At 41.4% G+C, this 20,280-nt stretch overlaps 1 protein-coding gene across 1 annotated transcript in view; it reads left to right on the forward strand.

Moving 5' to 3' along the window:
• Nucleotides 1–11,581: 11,581 nt before the first annotated feature.
• The window catches only part of LOC139279846 (transcription factor GATA-4-like), a 31,192-nt gene continuing 22,493 nt past the window's right edge, over nucleotides 11,582–20,280 (forward strand). The window contains exon 1 of the mRNA XM_070899105.1: nucleotides 11,582–12,484. Within this exon, the coding sequence (XP_070755206.1) occupies nucleotides 12,001–12,484 (484 nt within the window). The 5' untranslated portion in view covers nucleotides 11,582–12,000. The remainder of the gene's footprint in view (nucleotides 12,485–20,280) is intronic.

A 20,280-nucleotide genomic window follows, 5' to 3' on the forward strand; every position in this document is an offset into this window, starting at 1 on the left:
AATTTTGCATTTTTAAGGAACATGTGTTTTTGGGGAAGTGGGTGTGTTTAGAGACAGCAAAAAGCAAACTTGATTCTCAAACTGTCTGTGATTGCTGCACTGGTACTTTGCATGTCATACCGGCAACTATGTAACAAGTTATGCCGATACTTATATACCCCAAACACAAAATGATTTGACAAGACAGAATGCTATCAATTCGACATTGTTGTTTCCCTATTTCAAGAAGCCAATTCAGCTTAGTCTGCATAGGAACGAAGACCACAATAGACATTGCCAAAAAGATGAAATGGAGGAGCTGGTGCTCATAATCTGCAAACATTATGACCAGTTATACAAAGCAACACTATACAAAGATCCTTGAGGCCTCCAAAAAGATATGATGAGAGGTGATCACTGCTCAGCTGAAGATATTTCCCACATTGCCTGGATACTAGAGAATGCTACACATGTTGTAATTCTGCCAAAAAGATTATGAAAAAGAATATTGCAGATTTTTGTAAAATACTCATTTGTACAGGCAATAGTCCATCCGACATGATTAACAAAAGCTAAGTATATGTATACCACATGTAAATTCTAGTTTAAGAACAGCCAAGTTTTACAGTGAGTAACCCTTCAGGCAAGTCATTAATAAAAATAGAAAAATAATCTAGTGTTACAGACTGTCCCTCCATTACAACATTATTACATTACAACATTATTCCTACATTACAACAGTAACTACACTTCAAAATACATAATCGGCTGTAAAGGGCTTTGGGACATCCTGAGGTTGTGAAAGGCACTATATAAATACAAGTCTTTCTTCCTTCATTCCTTTTATACTCCCTTCCTCCCTTCCTTCCTTCTCTTCTTTGACATTCTTTTGCAGTGGTCATTCATGAATTCTCTTTTAAAACTAATTATTTAATCATTCCTTCTCTCAAGGACGCTTCTCGTTGGGAATGAAAATGTTGTTTTGGCCTGTGTCAATTAGCTAAGTACTTGATTCCAGCAACAGTCAAGCAGAGTGAAGTGGAGAGACCTGTTAAATTACCTGATAGGTACCTCTTGGGCTTGGAAGGTTATCTGACAAGTATGCCCCATTATCAAGAGGTACCTGGACAGAAGTGGAAATACATCTCTCTCCCTGTACATCTAAGAAGTGCTTGTTGGATACTTATCTGTGGTCAAACCGTTGTACTTTAATGAAAGCGCTCATTAATCAGTCTATCGAATGCTAGTTAACCTTATTCTCCTGATGTTTCATTTTCTCTATAGATCTGCAAGGGTTAGACCAAGATAACTGCTGATGGACACAGAAGGAACTGATTCTACACCTCCATCAGCACACAGTGCCCATCCATGCGTTACAAGAGTTATCTATGTCTGACCCCCTTCATGAGCCAGACACTGTAAAAAGGTGAAATAGTAATTACCAACTCAATATTATAACTTCATTTGTGCAATTGGCGATGTGGAAATACCTCATTTCTTGGATTAATTCTCTTGATTTGTATTTCGTTCAGAATTTAAGTTTTTTTCCTTATGTTAAATATTCCACAATTAAGTCTATCTCATTTACTGTTTTACTTTAGCAACATTTTTTTGTTCTATTTATAGTTTTGAATACAAACTTTTCCAAAGTGTGGGATGTCACTAGGGATTTTCATTGACCAGCTAACCAAATTTCCTAAGTTCATAATCGTGTGTGATAATTGATGGCATCACAATGGTCACATTCTTACCTTTAAACATGATTTTCTTGATTAAATGGTTCCTCAATTTCAGTCTTTCACTTTAAGTCTTGTACTGAAAGTTAAATATTGGAAACCTCCTATGTGAAGTCCTTATGTTGCCCTCATCAATGCAGTATTGAGGCAGTGCTGTACTGATGGGTGTGCCGTCTTTCAGATGAGATGTTAAACCGAGGCCCCATCTGCCCTCTCAGGTGAACATAAAAGATCCCACAGCACTATTCCGAAGAAAAGCAAGGGACTTTTCCCCAGTCTCTTAGTCAATATTTATCCCTCAACCAACATCGCTAAAACAGATTATCTGGTCATTATCACATTGCTGTTTGTGGGACCTTGCTGTGCACTTTTTTGGCTGCTGTGTATCCTACCTTACAACAGTGACTACACTTCAATAGTACTTCATTGGCTGTAAAGCACTTTGAGACATCCTGAGGTCATGAAAGGAGCTATATAAATGCAAGTTGTTTTTTCGTTCTTTCTTTCATCCACATCTGAATCACTATCACTATGTACAGCAATCTTGCAGTATGCTATCAAAATATTTCAGACTTTGTAAAGTATATTGTAAATATAGTTGAAGCAATAAAAGAGAGGTTGAAGCAACAAAATCTCATTTTATTAATGTGCCAAGGTGCTCTCATGAAGGTGCTGGTTCTTACCAAGTTATGATTCTACATATGCTAGCAGCCCTCTGATGCCTTACCTGATATCCCCATCACTGAATATTCTGCTAATACTCACCACCCAATGTCAGATTGGATGGTGTCTATTAGCAGACTATTCAACTATGGGGGACATCAGAGATCACTGAATAGGATTTATTTTCTTTACTAGTCTAAGGACTTTGAAGCCAATTGCATTTCCCAGATATCAAACCCTGCTAGAATCAGCTAACACTGGTCTCAGCGCTATATCAGGCAGTGCTTTTCCCCAGAAAACTATCCAGGGATCTGCTGGTTGAATTGCTAATGAGAGTTGTAAATCACATTTTAATGCATAGCCACTATCCCATGAAAAGAAGGGTGGGACACAATTAACGGCAGATCACATAGTACTTAATCAGAAATAAAAACAGAAAATGCTGGAAATACTCAGCAGCTCAGGCAGCATCTGTGGAGCTCGAAACAGAGTTAATATTTCAGGTCGATGACCCTTTGTCAGAACTGATCAAGTACTTAACAAGACATTGGTTTGTAAACCATACTGTACTAACCCATTAACCACCTCCCAGCAGCTCATCATTCAGGCAATGATGTGCCAAACCAGATGAAGTAAAAATGTTCCAAAACTAAATTGCTTTTGGGCAGGTTATCTGGATATCATATAAACACAATGATTGCACCAATACTTGGGAAAGCTAGCTCCATCATTCGTGCACTTTGCGGGACTTTGTATCTTTAATTCTGCTAAAATGTCAGGTGCTGGAGGATGTTTTACTGTGGAAGAAAGCATGACTGTTTGCAGCTCAATTAGCATTAGAGAACCAGCTACTCCTCAGAACTTGCAAACTATTACCAAATCTTTGTCATTTGTTCTTCACTCAGTAATGGTTTTTTTAAGTGTTAAACAGTTTAATTCCCATAATTCCATATTTTTTATAATGTTTTTATGATTTTGTATTGTTATTTCACTTTAGTCAATATGCTACAATTACTATGGTGAGACATTTTATTAATATGGGTAAAAAAGCATTATGAGACACCATAATACAAATTCCAAATTGGTTAAGGTCTTGAAATTACCATGAGATGTGAATGTACAACCTCTTAATGTTTTTTCTGAAACTTGCCTGTTTGCTATTTTAGTGGAGACATGAACTAATTTAAAATAAATGGATTTGCACCTCTGCTAACAAATAGCAGAGAAATGTCAAACAAGTACATTGCATGTTCATATATTATTATCACAGTCATTTCATGGCTTAAATTCTGGACTGTTTCTGCAAAAATACCACACACCTTTGTTGTGTGCTGGTGGGCAAAGGAGAGACTTATTTCCCATGTCTTTTTTTCCTCATCCATTTTCTCCCCTCTTTTTCTAAAGGTGTCGACTCCTTGCTGCCATACTCTTATTTGAGCTCAAGGTGCCCTCTGCCCAAGTAACCATTCTTCGCGTGTAGATTTCACCAGTGAAGGATCACAGCTAAGCCTGATCCTCTCCTCATCCATGCCAAGCAAGGATGGCTGGAGGAACTATTGGGAGGGGGACCCCAGAACAATTTTTCCTCCACACAACTTAAAAGTGTTGAGGCCAATCATAGGACCACTACCACTACCCTGACAACACAGATTGGTATTGAACCTTCCTGATCTGGGCTTACTGCTCAGTTATAATCTGAATAAAATCACTGAACCATCAGGGGATTGAGCCCTGTGCTTTCACAAACAGCAGGTTTGAAGGGCTCAATGGCCTTTTCTTATCCTATGCTTTCTTATATTCTCATGTAATAACTGAAGTCCAGTATAGTGAACAAACACTGGGGCTAATCTGTTAATGCATTAGAGTCCTTTACTACTGTGTGCACTCAAAGGAAGGTTGTAACTATCACTGTTACACCACGTGCTCAAGCATTTTAATGAAAAGCATCATTTGAAAAATATTTACACAGATTTTTCTATCAGGAGAACGAATCTTCTATGTTACAGCTTTGCAGTGATGTCAGCATGTTCTCAGGGACTGATTAATGTACGCAGTGATATATTTTGTTTATAACATATTCTTATCTCTAAATTACATGTTAATTTAGTTTTAGAACTGCACAAAAATTCTCTTATTCTCTCTTCCTCTGATAATATTATTCCGCAGCAGCAATATGACAACAGTGTCTTAGACTTCAGTCAATAGCCTTGTAAATACTGAGAAAATATTATCATATGAACACTTAACATGTTTGTATCAAATTCTTCTATCTGTTATTTTAAAGGAAACTTTAACCATTTAAAATATAAGCTAATGCCTCATAAAATAGCAGAAGCATTTAATACAAAATCTTAACCATTTGACATTGCCCATAGTAATTTCCACAGTAATGTCATTTCAACACTACTTTTAATTGTCACAAGCTCTATAATGACTTTATTGAGATAAGTAATTATTTAAAAAGTGTACATGGTTGAATTTAATCTTGTAGTCCTTGGCACCCATAAACCATTTGAAATTCACTCTCAGTGCTTGTAAGATCATCCAAATCCTGATAGTAAATGTTAGCCTTCTTACTTAGTAGGCCATTTGTAAATCTCTATCAGGTGTTGGCAGAATCTGAGTAGCTACCCGTAAAATGTATATAAAACCCACTCACATATATGAGGGATCCTACATAAGTAATATTTTGTTCATTCTTGGCTATGAATGACTTATAGTGTAAGGTATTATTTTAAATTAGGATCTTGAGCCATCGCTATACCATGTATTAGTTGCTTTTGAATAAAATATTAATGCATTTGCCACTTGTCTTATTTGGGATTTTATGCCACGTGTTATAAAAGCTGCATTATCACACAGTGCACACACCAACCAGGGTTATTTCAGTGTCTGTGATATCCCCACATTTTATTTTCTCCCTTGTCATAGGTTGTACTTTCAATAAAGTTCCACATGCGAGGAGACACTGAAGATACAGTTAATGATGTACATCATCTAATTTTAGCAATATATGTTGTAAAGACATTTTTTATGTATTTGCCCCTATAAAAAAAAAATTCTGATTAAATCTGAAGTTTTCTGATTTGGAATATTTTATTTTAATTTTAGCTCAAAAAAGCACAGATTCACACACACATTTTTTATATCAGCTCAGAAAACAAATTAGAAGGCCTATTTAAAATAAATTGAGAAAACTATTTTGTGTCCCATCATACTAAAAATTATGGGAAAAGAACAACTATTTGTACTTTGACCACACAGTATTATCTTCACTAATATAAAAGCAGAAAATGCTGGAAATGCATAACAGACCAGCCAGCTTCTGTATAAGAACAGAAAATATATCTTCTCATACAGCACAAACCACATTTCTGTCATCATATTCTGTATAATTCTCTGTGCTCTATGTTATTCTTCATTGAGTTCTCTGTATTATATAAAGTCAGTATTTAAGAACAGGTTAGATAGGTGGTTGAAGGAAAGGGGAATAAAGGGATATGAAGACAGGGCAGGCTCATAAGATTAGGACTCCAGCCTGAGTGCAGGATAAACACCAACATGGACTGTTGGACTGAAAGACCAGTTTCCCTGTTGTAATGTCCATGTATTTCTAAGCAATTCTATGGTCCTGCCAGCAAAGTTATATTTATATAGGTAGGTTAAAAGGGAATCTTAATCAAATCTATAAACCTATTAGCACATTTCATAAATCTTAATAGAAATTGGAAGGCATAAGAACATTACGGAGGCATTTATGTTCTGTAGAAAAATGTTGATGAAAATCTCCTCTAATTTAATCTGCACATGAATCAGAACAGTGCAGCAGATCCAAGTCCAACTAGTCTGCAGTATTTTGCAGGATATACAGCACTGTACAGGCATCACCAGATTCAATATCTTGACTGCAGTTTATTCTACAGTCAAATTTTGTTTGAAAACCATCCTGTGAAGTGCCTTGGGACATTTTACTAAGTTAAAGACATTATATAAACAGAAGTGGTTGTTGCTGTTGTTTATGTTAATTCGTGTTTTTAGGCACTGATCGGGATGTGAAGTTCAAACGGGGATCATAAAAAGGCAATGTAAATTCATCTCTGTTCTTTTAACTTTTATTTGTGATTCTGATTCTCTCCCTCCCCTTTTCTCCCAGCAACATCTATGTTCTCTGCTCTTTTGTGTCCTCTTAGGCCAAGTGTAATTTCCCAGCCAAGAAATGGTCCTTATCCCCTGAAAAGAATCCAAAGTTACTCACCAGACCATTTCTCAATGGGATGTAGCATTCTCTTTCACTGGTGCTTCTACTGCCACTGGGTTATTTGCAGATAACTTGATTTTACTACACTAATTAATTATGAATATCACATGTTAATCATGTTTTTGTGCACTATATCAATGAATAATATTACCTGACAGTTTACTAACTAGGGGCTTTTAAAATTTAACCTAAACATCTCCCAATGAAAAGAAAATCTTCATTGCATTCTGGTAGCAAGTCTAGTTTTTTGACCATCATCTAGAGTTTTATTGTTCGAGTTTGGCACAAAGGGCAAAAAGTTTATTTTACTCAAACATTTTTAGAATGGTGAGATAAAATGTGCTAACAAACTTTTTCAAACGGCGCTGAGTCTGATGATTATAATTAATGAGGTGAATGTGAAAAGAGGTTCACCTGACAATGGAGAGTAAATGAAACAAATTTAAAGCAGCCTTCTTGCCTATCTCCTGACACATTTTTTATCGTACATGTAAGGGGAGCGGTGTCTTACTTAATGTGTCTCTTGCAATCGATGCCAAAACCAACACTTTTAACATTAAGAGGGTCAAAGTATGCCCTGTGACTAACTTCCAGTGGTTAAAAGGGGTGGTGCTCCTGTTCCTTCAATATGTAAAAGTCTTCACTGATTAGATTAGGAGATGAAAAGAAGGATTCTTGTTGGTTGAGAATGGTGCTAAAATCCATAGTAAACACATGGTTTTTCTCAGCACTTAAACTGAGGGCTTCAGTGAGATAAATATAAAGTATAAATGGAATGAGATTAATATACTCAAAGGCAGAAAATGTGTTTATTATGAGTACAGGCATGTACATTTTACCACTTGGCTCTTTCCTTTTATTAAACATTGTCACAGATGCACACCTTCAAGAATTATATACTTGGGCCTGCTTAAACCGCTGTAAGAGTAGAGACATCATATTCCAGAGGTCATGGTGCAGAGTATCAAGACTACCTGATACACAAACCTGACAGCTTTACTTGTCAGTTCTATGTCTGCTAACAATGTGTATTCCATCACAATATGAGAGAGGTCTATCATGGTCGAGCCCATGTTTTGACATAGACAGGCAGAGATCTATAGTCTGGACTACTCATGTTCTCAGCAGCATCACAATTTAAAGGAATACGGTCATGTGTAAAACAAAATAGAGGAGGAAGATGATATCAGTTGATAGTTTAATAATATGCACTGGTTAAATAATTTTATTACAGTAAGAAAATGCTTAGACTTTTATGCTAATATACTGGAGTTGTCAATAACCGGTTATGTTAGAATGTCATCATACCAAACTATGGTTAACACAATCACAATCGTTAAGGAGGTGGTACTCAGTAAGATAATGGGACTAAAGGCAGATAAATCCCCTGGACCTGATGGCTTGCATCCTAGGGTCTTAAGAGAAGTAGCGGCAGAGATAGTGGATGCATTGGTTGTAATTTACCAAAATTCCCTGGATTCTGGGGAGGTCCCAGCAGATTGGAAAACTGCAAATGTAATGCCCCTATTTAAAAAAGGAGGCAGACAAAAAGCAGGAAACTATAGACCAGTTAGCCTAACATCTGTGTTTGGGAAAATGTTGGAGTCCATTATTAAAGAGGTAGTAGCAGGACATTTGGAAAAGTAAAATTCGGTCAGGCAAAGTCAACATGGATTTATGAAGGAGAAGTCATGTTTGACAAATTTGCTGGAGTTCTTCGAGGATGTAATGAACAGGGTGGATAAAGGGAACCAATGAGTGTGGTGTATTTGGACTTCCAGAAGGCATTTGACAAGGTGCCACATAAAAGGTTACTGCACAAGATAAAAGTTCTCGGGGTTGGGGGTAATATATTAGCATGGATAGAGGATTGGCTAACTAACAGAAAACAGAGAGTCGGGATAAATGGTTCATTCTCTGGTTGGCAACCAGTAACTAGTGGGGTGCCACAGGAATCAGTGCTGGGACCCCAACTATTTACAATCTATATTTATGACTTGGAAGAAGGGACTGAGTGCAATGTAGTCAAGTTTGCTGACAATACAAAGATGGGAGGAAAAGCAATGTGTGAGGAGGATACAAAAAATCTGCAAAAGGACATAGACAGGCTAAGTGGGTGGGCAAAAATTTGGCAGATGGAGTATAATGTTGGAAAGTGTGAGGTCATGCACTTTGGCAGAAAAAATCAAAGAGTAAGTTATTTTTTAAATGGAGAAAGATTGCAAAGTGCCGCAGTACAGTGGGACCTGGGGGTACTTGTGCATGAAACGCAAAAGGATAGTATGCAGGTACAGCTAGTGATCAGAAAGGCCAATGGTATCTTGGCCTTAATTGCAGATGGAGTATAAAAGCAGGGAAGTATTGCTACAACTATATAAGGTATTGGTGAGACCACACCTGGAATACTGCGTGCAGTTTTGGTTTCCCTATTTACGATAGGATATATTTGTGTTGGAGGCAGTTCAGAGAAGGTTGATTCCGGGGATGAGGGGGTTGACTTATGAGGAAAGGTTGAGTAGGTTGGGCCCCTACTCATTGGAATTCAGAAGAATGAGAGGTGATCTTATCGAAATGTATAAGATTATGAGGGGGCTTGACAAGGTGGATGCAGAGAGGATGTTTCCACTGATGGGGGAGACTAGAACTAGAGGGCATGATCTTAGAATAAGGGGCCGCCCATTTAAAACAGAGATGAGGAGAAATTTCTTCTCTCAGAGAGTTGTAAATCTGTGTAATTCGCTGCCTCAGAAAGCTATGGAAGCTGGGACATTGAATAAATTTAAGACAGAAATAGACAGTTTCTTAAATGATAAGGGGTTATGGGGAGCAGGCGGGGAAGTGGAGCTGAGTTCATGATCAGATCAGCCATGATCTTACTGAGTGGTGGAGGAGGCTCGAGGGGCCGTATGGCCTACTCCTGTTCCTATTTCTTATGTTCTTATGTTTATATCACAATAGGTCAAAGTTCATTTTGGACCGATCTGTAAGAATCAGCACAGGATGGCCACTCAGTGTGCCATTCAGTCTTTTTTAGTAGAGGTACACAGCTTGAAATAAGAACCTCAGAACTGAAGCGGTTTGCAGCACAGGATGCCGTTCAGCCCATTGTGTCTGTGCTAGCTGTTAGCTGGAACAATCCCAAATTACTCTCACTTAATAGCCCTGTTTCAAATGTTTACCCGATCTTCCCTTCAAGCACTCATTTGCAAATTATTTCGTACTTTCTTAGGTCTCTATATAAATAATGTCTTCCTAACTTCTTTTCTCAATCTCTTAATGACAATTAAATTGATGACCCTTCATCATTGAGCCTCCAACCAGAGGAAATATTCTTTCATTTTCAACCTTTCGAATCTCTTCAGAATTTTTTTTTAACTTCCTTAAATCTCCTCTTAGCCCTCCCTTCTCCTGTCGCAATAGTCGCAGTTCTCATGTCTCTCTTCCACAACTATAGTTTCCCATTCCTGGAATTATTCTGATCAAGTTATGCTATATATCCTCTAAGCTTTTCAGATCCTTTCGATAACGAGACGCCCCATACTCTGCCCTCGCATGGCATCGTACAAATTGATCATAACTCGTAGCCTCTTATAAAAAATAACATGCTGTTAGCCTGTGTATCTGCCTCCGGGACACTTTGTTCGGCTAGGGTTCTCGTTTCTCTACACCATTCAGGGATTTTCCATCGACTGTACATTCTCAATCTTTGTTTTTATCCGAAATTGCGAAAGGGAAAAGTTTGATTTTTTTTTTTAGCTTATAGAAAGCCTTAAATCCACACCAGATGAACAGTGGTCACTAGTTTATAAACTGCTGATTTGTATCTCTCCTGATGAATCGTGTTGCAAGATACCGTTCACTTTAGACATATGGAAAGCGATATACTCCTGTAATATATAAGTGAATTTTTTTAAGCACTGATTTTATTCGCTGAAAATCTTTATCGAAGGAGAACACAGCAAGTAAACATTTTCAAGGTTAAGTAAAGTCATGATCTGACGTATGTAAGTTTTTTTAAATCACAGTGTGTTATATCAGCTGAGATACACCTTTATTAATGGCTCAATATTGTCAACATCCGCACTGACGGGCACAAAAACAGACTGTGCTGAATGCGTCTTTAATATTTAGATGAGGTGGAGTTCTTATAGACTGAACAAGCCGCCATGTTCCCAACTCAAACAGATCCATTTATGCAGGACATATTGTGTCGTGAGCTGGCCAAGCCAACCATTCTCCACAAATATTCTTTGATTCACTGCTCTCGCTCCCTGCCAAGTGAATAATTATCCGCAGAACCGAGCGCCCTTACCAAGAATATTCTCTCATCGGGAATTTACAACGAAATATTAACAAGGTTTCTGTTGGGCCATTTGTTTTTGCTCTAGCCGATTTTCTGAAGTTTAAAAGGTTTCGTACCATTATTCCCTTAATCCGGTTGTCGCTACATTGACTATAAATAAAAGAGGTGCGACAGGTTATACAGAGGACGCGGTGTGTGAGCTTGAGACAGTCCAACTGGGCAAAGCATGCTGGCAGCTAAAATATCCAGCAAACAGCAGCCAATTAGAAGCATTTTCGTTATTATTCTGTATCTACCGAGTGCTTTAGACTGCACTCATTTCCTTCAATCGCAAATGTAGTTTAAGCACGGCTTGCGCTTTCGTTATTATTAGTAATGTATTCCTGGGCCAATCCGTCTTAAACCAGTCACTGCAAACAGCGCTTGAAACTTTAAGCGAAGCTTTCAGATGGGAAACATTGTTTGCCCAGCCAAACACACGCGAGGGGCAGTGGCCGTGTCTATAACTGCGGATTGTCAGTGGCGGGGAAACTCCGACTGAACTATGTTTAAAAAACAGACATTAAACAGCGCGAAGTTATTGTTTGTCCTCGGGCTGTGTCCGCTGCCGCCCCCGCGGAAAGGGTTAAGCGCCAGATTGGCAGCGAGATGCAGTTACTGGGAGACGTCGAGCGATGGGAGGTTCCAGCCAGCTCGCCCACCATTTGATTTCCATTTCCTTTCCCTTTTTACTTCGATCTTTGACCACTTTATGAACTCTGTCTCTCCCTCCCTCCCTCACTCGCACCTTCTCCCAGTTGGAAAGTTTGTATTTCTCTCTCTCTCCCCCCCCTCCCTCTGCTCCCTGGCAGATGTCACTGACACCGATCTGCTCTCCTTGCTTTGGACGGATTCAGACCTACGACGATTTGGCACCAGTTGGAATCGAAAGGACTTTATACTAAAAGGAGACTTTTGGGTTTTTTGTACCCCCTCCCTCCCCCAGGGTGTGAAGTTGCCACTATCCATTCTCTCTTCCTGCGGGGGCTGCTGCCCGGGACTGCCTCTCCACTGCCCCGGTGATGTACCAGGGCTTGGCCAACCCTCCGCCGTACACGGCGCACCCAGATCCGGTCGGGGCTTTTCTGCACTCGGCCAGCTCGGCCGTCTATGTGCCGAGCTCCAGGGTGACCCCAGGCTTCTCTTACCTGCAGAGCGGCCCTTCTCCGCACAGCGGCCCGGTGACCCCGCACCCATCCTGGGCACCGCCGCCCGGAGGCAGCGAGCCCTCGTGTAGCCGGCACCCCGCCTCCTCCTCCTTCTCCAGCAGCCCGCCCGCCTCCAGCAGCCTCTCTCCCCGGGAGACCGCCTTCAGCAGTCCGCTCTCCATCTCCTCGGCCGCCGCCGCCGCCGTGCGGGACCAGGTGAGCATCAGCTGGACCCTGAGCGGCTCCTTCCCCAGCCACTATCCGCAGTACATGAGCTCGGAGGCAGCCACAGCCTGGAGCCCGGCTCCGATGGACAACCCCGCCTTCAGCCTGATCCCGGCTCGCAGGCACGGAGAAGGTAGGAACCCGAACTGGGCTATGGATTGGGAAATGTGGGAGACTGTTAGATCAAAGAATGTTGGAGCCACACGAGAGGCAGATGCAGCGAGAGAGATTGTTACTGTTTTTTTTTGCTAAAATAATCTTTCAGGAACTTTTCACTTGTTCTGGGCACTGGCGGCGGTTCCAGCTGATTGGCTCACTCAATCTTCCTCAACTCGCATCTCCCAAAAACTTAGTGCTAGATTTTACAACAGGGTCAGGTTAATACAGGGGGAAACAATCGAGAAACATACTTCTAATCGCTGAATAGCTGAATGTTGACATTTTAATGTGCAAGTTAGTTACAATCGGTAACTAGAAGGGAGCTGTGTATGTCAGAGTTTGTTAGCGTGGCTTGCTGATTGTATATTTAACAGCGTGCCAATGTTTATAGTCAGACTAAAATCGTTAACTCCGACAACTTTAACAATGTGTAAGAATAAACTGCAGCTAGTACTTCCCCAGTTAACCAGTGGCGGGAGACAGGCAGGTTTTAAGTACAAACAGCAGGGTTCTCGCTATATTTTGAAAACCCGACAGATTAAAATTATACACGTGAAATGTTCCATGTGACAGTCTAATGAAATATTTTATTCTAGACGCCTGTTCTCATAGCCTGTGTTACTAAAGTATTAATACCGTGAATCATGTTTTATGGACTATTCAGGACCGAGCACAAATTACGTCTTGAATCACAAATAGCAAGTATCTCGATTACTGACTGGACAAGATACGCAACTGAGGCCTAGCAACAATGTGCACGGATTACCAGCAGTGCCTGTATCAGTGGGCTGTGTATAAGTGGGCGAGATGGTCCCGTAGCTCAACTACAGATTCAATTAGTTCATCATGTCCTTTCAACAGGCGGAAGTAGAATTCCCATTAATGAGATTTAATAAATTCGCAATTTTGTATTAAAAACAAAAAATGCTGCGATACAAAGGAGGTCAATCAGCGTGTGCAAAGGGAACAGTCAGGTTATGGAGTTTCGCGCGTTGGGATGCCTGTGCCGTGCAGATCGAACACAGTGAGAAAATACAGGCCAGAAACAGAACGTATTTTAACACACCCGTTATCTTACAGCTCACGCCTTATTTTAGTGTGTGCTTTGGAACCCCGAGTCTGCTGTGCTGTCCGAAATGGCAGCTTATGCCTTTTGACGATAAAGTAATCAAACTGTTGTACTCCAAAGGATGTTCAATCTGAGACAGAACGTGGCTGGGATTCACTACACTGCTGGGTAAACCTGTCGGTGATCAAAAAGTGGCTGAATGCGAGTCAAAGCCGCTCTGTGGGTGTGCTCCCTCTGCTCTGTTTCATTACAAGTATGAATGATATGGTGGTGTCACGGGTAATGTTAGCCCACAGTTGTCGAACATGCTGTGAAACAGAGCAGGTAACAGAAGCTATTCCAGATTAAAATAGCTCGTATTTCAATAACTCGAAGTCTGTATCCAGATGTTGCTATTAGCAGATTGTAAAGTATTTATTTTCAGAAGGAAACAATCCCATATAATTCAGGCAAATTAAAATATATTTCCTCTACAATCCCCTCCTGGTTTGTACTTTAAGAGACTGTGTTTATTTTCGTTGAATTGTCTCTAAGTTTTCATTCTGCACTTTGGGTTTCAGTACAATCCATTGTGGCGGCTCGGCTCTGCTTCACATGGCGATGAAAAGGCGTTTAGTGTTTATGGACGACATAGCTGGGAGCTCAACGATCAGGAAGTGAATTGAGATTTAATAAATTCGCAATTTTGTATTAAAAGCAGAAAATGCTGAAAGGGTCAGTCAGCGTGTGTACAGGGAACAGTCAGGTTATGGAGTTTCGCGTGTTGGGATGCCTGTGCCGTGCAGATCAAACACTCGGTTCAGGACAGAAACAGAACCTTCTGGGTGGAGGGAAATAACACTTTAGAGACTTTTATAATCCACAATTCCCCGCCAGAGTCCGCTCTTTTCCTGCCAGCCCCGCTCCCCAGCTCGCTGGAAATGCAGAACACGTATGGATATTATATATATATATATATATATATGTAAAGTAATATAAGAAATTGGAGCATTCAGCCATTCAGCCCTTCGAGTCTTCTCCGCCATTCAATAAGATCATGGCTGATCTTCAACTTCATCATTTTCCTGCACTATCCCCGCGTCCCTTGATTCCCTTAATATCCAAAATGGTCAACAACCTAAACACGTGACAGAAATTGGTATTTTCTGCAAACACCCAGCAGGTTATAAATGAGTGGGGAAAATATGCGCTTCCAATATCCAATCTTACACACATATTGTAACCTTTTTCTATGTAAGATACAAAATGTTGCATATACCAGATACTATATTACTGGTCCTGAAGAGCAATTGCCATATATCGGCCTGCAGCCCGCGGCCTGTGGGTATCAGACGGCATGTAGTGGGTTAGTAGTTGTACGGGACCGGCACTTTCCTCAGCGTCTTGCTGAGGGTTTCCAGGCCGTGTTTGAGCAGAGTCTCTGCTTTCTTTGAGGGGAGTGGGTTTCCTTTGTTCCATCAGGCAACCGCAGCAACTGGGCAGTGAATGGGAGCAGTACAGGAAAAGGTGTTAGGCAGGAGCAAGACATGTTTAGTATCAGGAAGAGAACCATGGAAATGTATGTTTTTTTTAACTGAACTTGAGAGATTTCGTTCGTCGAAATATAAACTCTTACTGAATGTTATTTGAAAAGTCGCCGTGACCTTTGAGTACAGGACAGAGCGATCCAGGGCTCAGAGAACTCCGGCCAACGTAAAGCAACGAAAAAAATATTGTCACAATTTTCTAACATTGAAACTTTATTTTACATTTTCTTAGCAATCCGCTACTTCTCCGAATTAAGCAACTTTGAAAAGATCTTTGGTAGCTTTCTGGGAGAGAGAGAGGAGTGCTTACGTATTGAATGAACACGTCCAGAATGAAATTGTGGGCTCGGGAAATGCCGTGCCCTGAATGGACAGCCACTGTATCGGTTGTTACTGAATGTTCCCTCTGTATCGTTGCCCGAAGCACAGTCTAGATTTTCTTTTCAAAATGCAATTTTTTTTCAAATTCATCTGTAGCTGCGAGGTTTAAAACACAACTGTGATACAAAGCAGTTGAAGTACAGGACTGCTAATAGTTTCTGCAGGGACTCTCTGTCAGGGTCTACAATTTCACAACAACTTAGTGACTAGTGCCTCAGTTCTCTCCTGGCGGCCCACCACAAGACAGCCCCGAACACACTCGATAAGAACTAGTGATCTCACAGTATGATTTCTAAAATGACACCACATTAATCGAGATGATGTCGGTTCAGTTCTAACCTGGTTGATTTGTGTTCAGGTGAGGAGATGGCGAACATCCTTTTACTGTACCATGAAAAGTAACTGGCCGTTTTACAAGGATCTATCCTGGTTCCCTCCTTTAACCAAAAAGGGAAGGTGAAAAGCTGCAGGGAATAGAAACCAAAGAACAACGCAATCTGAGAGCGCCGCTTCCTCGGGGAATCCGGCGACTTAAAACGCCGCGAAAACATAAAAGTAAAGGAGTGAAATACCTAAAATATGAGCCAAACAAACCGTTATACTGGCGAATTTGGGACCTTACGGAAAATCTCGACACCTGTGTGGAGACATGTTAAAGGGGTTGATCAATGGGTATTAATGGGACAATCGGGACTGCCCGAGCTCAAAGTTTAGTAGAACAGCATGTATCCAATGAATAACAAGCGATAAGCACCCCAGCATGGCAGAGGAGTAGACTATACAACGATGCAGTAATCATTGCATTTTTACATCATGTTAAGGAGCATTGCTGTACGTTCTGGCCCGCTCCCACTGTCTGTTCGCTGTACACTTTTCAACCTTCACATGCCTTCTGTTTTTAAATTTAGATTTCTTGGGGGAGGAGAGGTATGGTGTGGGGAGGGGGGGGGGGGGGGTTGCCCGGGTTGCCCCTGTGAGACGTGTATTTCCCGAAATGGAACAAATTGTGTTGATAGAAACCCGGCCTTGTGTCTACTTTGCCTATTTTATTTTTGTCTGTGCTTTCACCAATCATCGCGTTCGTCAGAAACTGCCCTTCTCCCAGCTGCCTCTTGTTGCTGTGCTGCTAATCTAGAACTGAAAGAAAAAAAGTGTTGGTGATTTTAATACGGGAAAATACATACCAAGCCAGTCAAGTCCTGAAATATAAATACAGGAAAGGGTAAGGTTGAGACGAGGGGCTCACCGCAACCGGTAACTTCTCCTTTCAGATATTGACTAATTCCAGCATCTTCAGCGTTTAGTTCTGGGTAAGGAAGACAAACGCGTAACCCACTCGAAGGTAGAGCTCGCACCCCATGCATTCTTCACTAATCGCCGAGTCGCACCTTTATTACGGTTTTATCACCAAAGACACTCGGGCTAAAATCACCAAATGCTGCGAGTTTTGTATGTGGGGAAGATTTGGGATGAATTTATTCTGGAATCCCGCCATCCAGATTATCCGCTTGGTTTTTGACACAGGTCGGTTGGTAATCGGATTCCGGCAGCGAAATGCAAATAAGGACTAAAAGCAACATTGTCCAAATGATACATTTTTAAAAAAAATACGGAGCCGTCTTTTGACTGGGGTTCGGGTTTGCGTTAGAAGGCAGCACGCGGGATTGTATTGAAACAAGTGGTTTCATTCAGGTGTCCATACTGGGCTGACGGTGCAGTGGCTGTGAAATGGCCGGTAGCCATTTACGGCGCTGCTCCCTGAGCCTTCACTCAAAACATTTCAAAATTAATTGTAGAAAAAAGAGAAACAAATAATAATTTTTATATTTGTGTCTCCGGCGTTATTTTATGTATAATATGTTAAATGTCCAATTTATAATTCCTTTTTACTGGGGGGGGGGAGTGATCATTCATTTTTTATGGTTTAATTTCAGAAAGGCAAACCTTTGGCAAAAACCTGATCCGGGAACGATTGTGTGAATTAACTCCTCTGTACTGGTGACCTGTTGTGGTACTTGCGGGTTTTAATTAATTGGTATTCAAATTAATCGAACTCGATTGCTTAGTAGTTTAATGATGAATGCGCTCAGGAATTAATTCTAGCCCAACGGTAACTCGGTGCTGCTTCTAACGGCGCCGGAGGGGAGTGGGAATGTATAAGAAGTTCTCCCCTTTCACTGACTGAAACAAGCTGAATGCAATAGCGAGGGGAGAAGGCTGCACCTTGCAAAAACGCGCCGTGATGTTCAATAAAATCGAGCAATAAAGACGAAAACGGGACACTCTCAGACGGCCTCGATCGCCCGGATACCCGGAGCGGTTAAATATCCCCGTTTCTAGGGCGGTTTAATTTCACTACAGTAAAGTCAGAGTTTAAACTACTCTAGCTCAACTATTAATAGTGCATTGGGGAATAGGCAAATACGCGATCGATTAAATCAACAGACTTAGCGAGGACAGATCTGCTTTGAATTTTAACAAATATTACAAAATCAATTCAAAAAAAGTTATCTCTATCGAACACTGGGGAACAGTGGGCGATTGCATCAAGCCGGTCAGATCGGTAAAGTCGATGAATGTCCTGCGAGTTTGGTAACGGGGTTGTTGCGCCCAGAAGCGAGAGAAGGGACGAGACATCATAGAGATGCCTTTGTTGACCGCAACAATAATGATGGACTGGTTACAGCGAGAGAGACAGAGATGGAAGTAAAGTAGAGATGGGTAAGGGGGCAAAAGAAAATGAGACCGAGGGAGAGATTATAAACAGGAAAGTGAAACGAGATAGACAGAGAAAACTAGACATAAACAGACCGGCCCACGGTGTCTGTTTAATGCCGACATTCATTTTATACCAGAATCCACGATTGCATACCCACTCCTATCCTATCCTCAATACACATCATAAATTGAGCCCATCACATCACAGCTGCCGAGTTACTGAAGTCAATCGCCGGGTTTATTGCAAACCCGAATTACTAAATGTGTCGCGGCACACAAGGATCTGTCAAAGCTGCAGTGTATTAAACTTCATTAAGATTTGTTTCCCGATAGTCTGGAATTACACATTGACCAGTCTGGCCGAAATGCGGTAATGTGTGAGGACTGGTGCAGTTTATCAATGTACACGCCGTGTGCTTATAAAAGAAGGATTCTATAGACATTAACTTGTGTTTTTCTCTAATTAAACATTCTTTGATCAAGATTTTAAGTATAAATCAACATTTTAAAAAAATCAAATAGTCGTTAAAAATGAACGACGCTTAAGTCCGAATCAGTGAGCTCCAGTGTCGGAAACAGTGAGTGCCGGTATCGGAACATAGAAACATAGAAAATAGGTGCAGGAGTAGGCCATTCGGCCCTTCTAGCCTGCACCGCCATTCAATGAGTTCATGGCTGAACATGCAACTTCAGTACCCCATTCCTGCTTTCTCACCATACCCCTTGATTCCCCTAGTAGTAAGGACTTCATCTAACTCCTTTTTGAATATATTTAGTGAATTGGCCTCAACAACTTTCTGTGGTAGAGAATTCCACAGGTTCACCACTCTCTGGGTGAAGAAATTCCTCCTCATCTCGGTCCTAAATGGCTTCCCCCTTATCCTTAGACTGTGTCCCCTGGTTCTGGACTTCCCCAACATTGGGAACATTCTTCCTGCATCTAACCTGTCTAACCCCGTCAGAATTTTAAACGTTTCTATGAGGTCCTCTCGCATTCTTCTGAACTCCAGTGAATACATGCCCAGTTGATCCAGTCTTTCTTGATAGGTCAGTCCCTCCATCCCGGGAATCAGCCTGGTGAACCTTCGCTGCACTCCCTCAATAGCAAGAATGTCCTTCCTCAGGTTAGGAGACCAAAACTGTACACAATACTCCAGGTGTGGCTTCACCAAGGCCCTGTACAATTGTAGCAACACCTCCCTGCCCTTGTACTCAAATCCCCTCGCTATGAAGGCCAACATGCCATTTGCTTTCTTAACCGCCTGCTGTACCTGCATGCCAACCTTCAATGACAGTGAATGCAGTGTCGGAAACAGTGAGTGCCAATGTCAGAAACACTGAGAGCCAGTGTTCCAAACGGAGAGTGCCAGCGTCCCAAACAGAGAGTGCCAGTGTCGGAAACAGTGAGTGCCAGTGTCGGAAACAGTGAGTGCCAGTGTCGGAAACAGTGAGTGCCAGTGCCCCAACAGTGAGTCCAGTGTTGGAAACAGTGAGTGTCAGTGCCAGAAACAGTGAGTGCCAGTGTCCCAGACAGTGAGTGCCAGTGTCCCAAACAGTGAGTGCCAGTTTCGGAAACAGTGCATCCAGTGTCAGAAACAGTGAGTGCCATTGTGGGAAACAAACAGTGAATGCCAGTGTCAGAAATAGTGAGTGCCAGTGTCGGAAACAGTGAGTGCCAGTGTCAGAAACAGTGAGTGCCAGTGTCGGAAACAGTGAGTGCCAGTGTCAGAAACAGTGAGTCCAGTGTCGGAAACAGTGAGTGCCAGTGTTGGAAACAATGAGTGCCAGTATCAGAAACAGTGAGTGCCAGTGCCGGAAACAGTGAGTGCCAGTGTTGGGAACAGCGAATGCCAGTGTCGGAAACTGAGTGCCAGTCTCCCAAATAGTGAGTGCCAGTGTCCCAAACAGTGAGTGCCAGTGTCCAAAACAGTGAGTGCCAGTGTCCCAAACAGTGAGTGCCAGTGTCCCAAACAGTGAGTGCCAGTGTCCCAAACAGTGAGTGCCAATGTCGAAAAGAGTGAATGCCAGGGTCGGAAACAGTGAGAGCCAGTGTCAGAAACAGTGAATGCCAGTGTG

The sequence above is a fragment of the Pristiophorus japonicus genome, chromosome 14 (genome assembly GCF_044704955.1).
Source record: "Pristiophorus japonicus isolate sPriJap1 chromosome 14, sPriJap1.hap1, whole genome shotgun sequence".
NCBI lineage: Eukaryota > Metazoa > Chordata > Chondrichthyes > Pristiophoridae > Pristiophorus > Pristiophorus japonicus.